General features: G+C 37.7%; 1 protein-coding gene across 1 annotated transcript; it reads left to right on the forward strand.

Moving 5' to 3' along the window:
* Positions 1 to 267: 267 nt before the first annotated feature.
* On the forward strand, positions 268 to 4,052 carry LOC113236174 (tektin-B1-like). Its single transcript, XM_026472185.1, has 6 exons — positions 268 to 462; positions 2,013 to 2,227; positions 2,939 to 3,161; positions 3,271 to 3,408; positions 3,479 to 3,564; positions 3,856 to 4,052. Exons 1-6 carry the CDS (start codon positions 376 to 378, stop codon positions 4,040 to 4,042), a joined length of 936 nt encoding a protein of 311 aa, XP_026327970.1. The 5' UTR covers positions 268 to 375; the 3' UTR covers positions 4,043 to 4,052.
* Positions 4,053 to 4,422: the final 370 nt, after the last annotated feature.

Below are 4,422 nucleotides of genomic sequence, written 5' to 3' on the forward strand. Positions count from 1 at the left end.
ATTGTACCACCTCAGTCAACCGTGACCATGGGACCTGTAAAGGGCCCGAAACGTCGGTTTGTTTGAAAAAACAAATATACGCGATTTAAATCCGGAAAAATATTTTCCTACGTTTCCTAGATATTTCTTTATTTGGAAAACCGTATAAATATTTTGATAAACAAATTCAAAACTCACGAAAAGTTAAACGGACCAACCTTTCATATTTCGATGATTGTTTCAAGATATTTAGCTCATTCTTTCAGAATTTTCGAAGTACAGTCGTGGCGAGAGAAACAGCGGTTCACAAGAGAGCGTGTAAGAGACGAGATAAGAGCTTTAAAAGAGGAGAAATACGCCACAGAGCTATACTTGGAGTCTCTGCAGATACCCTTGATGGTTTCTTCGCAGTGCCTGTCTAACAGGGACCAGAGGGTGCCCCCAGAATTGACTAGAGATCAGCTTGGGGAAGAACTGAACAAGGTAAGTATCCGTATCGTAATTAGGTGTCCAATTCTCATTTTAGCATTTAATAAAAATTTGCTCTAATTCAAGTGATAATAGGTGTGTGGTAATATCTCTCTCTATCGGTGTTTGATAATATTTTGCGGTCAAAATTTATTTTTCGCCTTTTTTCAATATGGCTGCCACACAAACTTTTTAGCGGCATATAAAAATTTGCTCTAACTCCATTGACTTACAAATAAATGGACGACGGGTCTAATACAAAAACCACGAAAAAATGTCCCAAGTCAATCTATTTAAACGTAGTGACATGTAAAGGAATATGAAAAAGATAAAACGTTGAATTTAAATTGTAATGTCATCGCAGTACTGTCTAATTTTGCTTGCTTCGCTGTCAGTCGAACAAACGAAGACTAAAGCGTGAACGACGCTCTGTACACGATTTTAATATATATATATATATATATTAAATAGCCCTATAAGTTCGGACACTTTTTAGCGCGGACCCGACGTCCATATAATTGTAAGTCAATGTCTAACTCGATTGAAAATGGACATGTCGGGGTCTCTATGGGCGTTTAATATAATTAGCGGTCACAATTTGTTTTTCGCCATTTTTCAATATTGCTGCCGTACAAACTTTTTTGGCGCTTATAGTACTAATTGCTGTGCCATCGAAGAGCATGAGCACACCCCGTAAAAACTGAACCCAACCACGCGCCGCACGCCGAGCCCGATCCCACCGTAGGTGGGGTACAGGGCTCGTAATATAAGTATGTTAACCAATAAGTTTCTATAAAAAAACCACCTCAAAGGAATCACATCTATTTGCCAAGTTTTATTGAAATCGATTACTGGAAAGTGTGCGAAACCGGATTCATCCCCTAGTTTCCCACCCTTAGGGCGCGTTTATACGACACGAATTTCTACGCTCTCACCCCGCGCGGTCGAAAAGCGGAGTCTGCGGCGGCCGCCGAGCAGCGACCGCGTGCACGTGTTCAGAGATCGAACTGTCATGGCAAAATACGCTGTATTTATTTAGCTTTTAGCTGGAAGGCACTAGCTTGACTTTTGTCTACGAGGTCGCCGAGCGGACTCCGCTCTTCGACCGCCGTGGACTCTGCTCTTCGACCGCGTGGCGGCCGCGCGAAAACTTTCTCCTCGTGTGTCTGGGTGCTTAGAGGTGATATATTTTCTTAAAATCTAAATGGGATCAATAATGAGGTGCCCTCTTTCCAACAAAAAAACAATCATCAAAATCGGTTCTCAAATGCGGAGTTATCGCGTTACGCATGTTATGCGATCCGGCAAATAACTAATAATAGCTAAGTTTTTTAATGTATGTACAAAACGAAAAAGAATACAATCGAATTGAGAAACTCCTCCTCTTTTTAAAGTCGGTTAAAAAGAGAATTAAGTATCTGTTTTGGCATGGTGCATTCGACTTGGTTTCTTTTTTACAAATATGTGTTTATCTAACCAGGAAGTTTTCAACTTAAAAGTTTTCAGTTTATCCAAATAAATACATTCCTGTAACATCAAAACAAGGGTATAATAAATCATTGCAGGAACTTCACATAATCGAAAACAGCAAACGAAACTTGATGGACGTGTGCCACATGGGCTGGGATAAGCTGAAAGAACTAACCAACGTTTTCTGTCGCTTGGAACGCGAGATACAGAACAAAGATGAAACTCTGACGCTGGAGTACAACGTCAAAGACTTAAACAGGGACAGCTCTGATATATCTTTTAAGTTAGATCCTACTAGGATTCCTGCTAAGTAAGTTTAAACCAAAATTAATTTCTTTATAGAGCGTGATTTTCTAACAAAGTTACTATAATAGGTATTCTACCATCCAAGTGCTTTATACAATCAGCACACTAAGTTTAATGCCAATAATGGACCAAAATCCACAGTTAAGGGTGCTGTTAACATTACCTTCCACACTTCAATATATCAACACAACATCAAATATTTAAACTATGTAGATCAGAGCTCCTTACCACCATAAATCGAGTTACGTCAGTACAGTGACGTCAATAAATAAAGTAATAAACGCGTTGGTTAATCAAGGATGAAATGTGGTTGGTTTGTTTGGTTTTAAGAAGCTATTTCCTACGAGTTTCAAATAAGGGGTAAAGATAGCAGCAACAATACTGTCGAATGACCGTGACGTTAACGAATAAACAATAAAAATATACAAGAATATGAAATCCCAGATGCATGTACCTAGTGTATACTGCTACAAAAGTGGTAGCTAGGTTTGTCTATGTTTATATACGCGAAAACTACATTTTATTCCATTTAATAGGCCTTTTTAGACAAAAGCGATCCATCGCCGGTCATGTCGTCGCTTAACAGAAACTGGGATGTTGCCAAACATGCGTCTATTTTTTTAATAATATTTATAGGTACTTTCATATGACGCTATAATAAAAGATCTAAACGTTTACAAGCTTAGGCTTCAAAATCTGACAATACAATATTTAGTTCCATGTCCGAAGAAGCGTACGTAAAATGCATCGAGAACACAATCAACATCGCTGACCAACTTATGTCAGAATCCAGAATGTTACGCGAGACAATGTTTAAAGCAAGAGAATTGGCAAAAAACCAAATGCATGCGCAGTGCCAGTACGTTGAGATGATGTTGAGGAGACGCGTGTATGACATACAGAGAGCGAGGAATGAGATGGAGTGGCAGAAACGTAAGGTAAGTACCTAGCAAGCTACTAAAGCAGTCTTGGGGTTGCCGGGTATGACAACGGTTGAAAGAGTTCTCATGCTATATAACGTAGGTATTAAATGCTTTTATGTTTCAGTTGGAACTAAATCTACACAACTTGGACAGAGAGATCGAAGCTCTAAGAGCCGCCGTTGCTGACAAGATAAACCCTACGAAATTGGTAGAGACCAGACTCGAAATGAGAAATAGAAGACCTGTTCTTGAATTAGTTCAGGTAATCAAAACATTCAGGGAAATCAATATAACAGATGTTGTAAACTAACTAATTTGTACTTTGCTTTTAGGATAAGCCTATGAGAGGCCTCATAGAAGAATTCGAAAGAGTGCATTTGAGTAGTTCGAAATTGGAGAAAAAGTTGGAAGATGCACTGTAAGTTATTTTTTACAATCGTTAGTTTGAATTTTGCAAAGCATTCGACACGGTTGATCAAGCCGACCTTCACAAAGAAATACGTGTTCTAGTTTTTAGTATTCTCGGAAATAACATTTATAATTCAATTAGCTTGCCATTATTTCTATACAATCTTGGCTCATTTTACATAAAATTTCCTTATTGAATAGGAGTACATCATGGTACGATTGGCCTTCATATCGGACCCTAATATTAGACCCAATGGTCTAATTATCTACAGCGCATAATAATGTTCGCTATTGTCTACAGGACTACATATCACGGAATGTATAACCATCATCAACGTGTAACAAAAGACTTGGAATACAAGAATCAAGCTCTGGAAACAGATAGAAGGCTGATTGAGATAAGAAAGCCTTTACATGGACCTGATGACACTGAATTTAAGAGAAACGTTGGATATTGTCGTTTGAGTGACGAGTTGGTGACTGATTAAGACCTAGTTGCCCAAAACTCCTTTTATGTTTAAAACTCCATTGAGTACCGTATCTGTTACATTGATGATGTAAAGGACAACACTAGAATTAAATAAATTATATTTAAACAGCGTTTGCGCATAGCCTAAGATTGAATTACAATAAATCTACCGAAAAATGTTGCACTATCTTGTACTTTACAATGACATATCGAACGTTCTATAAAAGCAGATTCAAAAATTGTTAGTTTATACATGTAATTAAAAACCTTTCAATTAAGGGAATTATAGTCCACCAGTAAAGTGTTCACTACAACGTAATATTCAAAAATGTTTAGGTAGAAATAGATGTGAGGTGATTGCATATCTTCTACCATATGTGAAGCAATAAATATTTTTTT

This window comes from Hyposmocoma kahamanoa, unplaced genomic scaffold, assembly GCF_003589595.1.
Source record: "Hyposmocoma kahamanoa isolate Upper Pololo Valley unplaced genomic scaffold, ASM358959v1 89, whole genome shotgun sequence".
In the NCBI taxonomy this organism is placed as follows: domain Eukaryota; kingdom Metazoa; phylum Arthropoda; class Insecta; order Lepidoptera; family Cosmopterigidae; genus Hyposmocoma; species Hyposmocoma kahamanoa.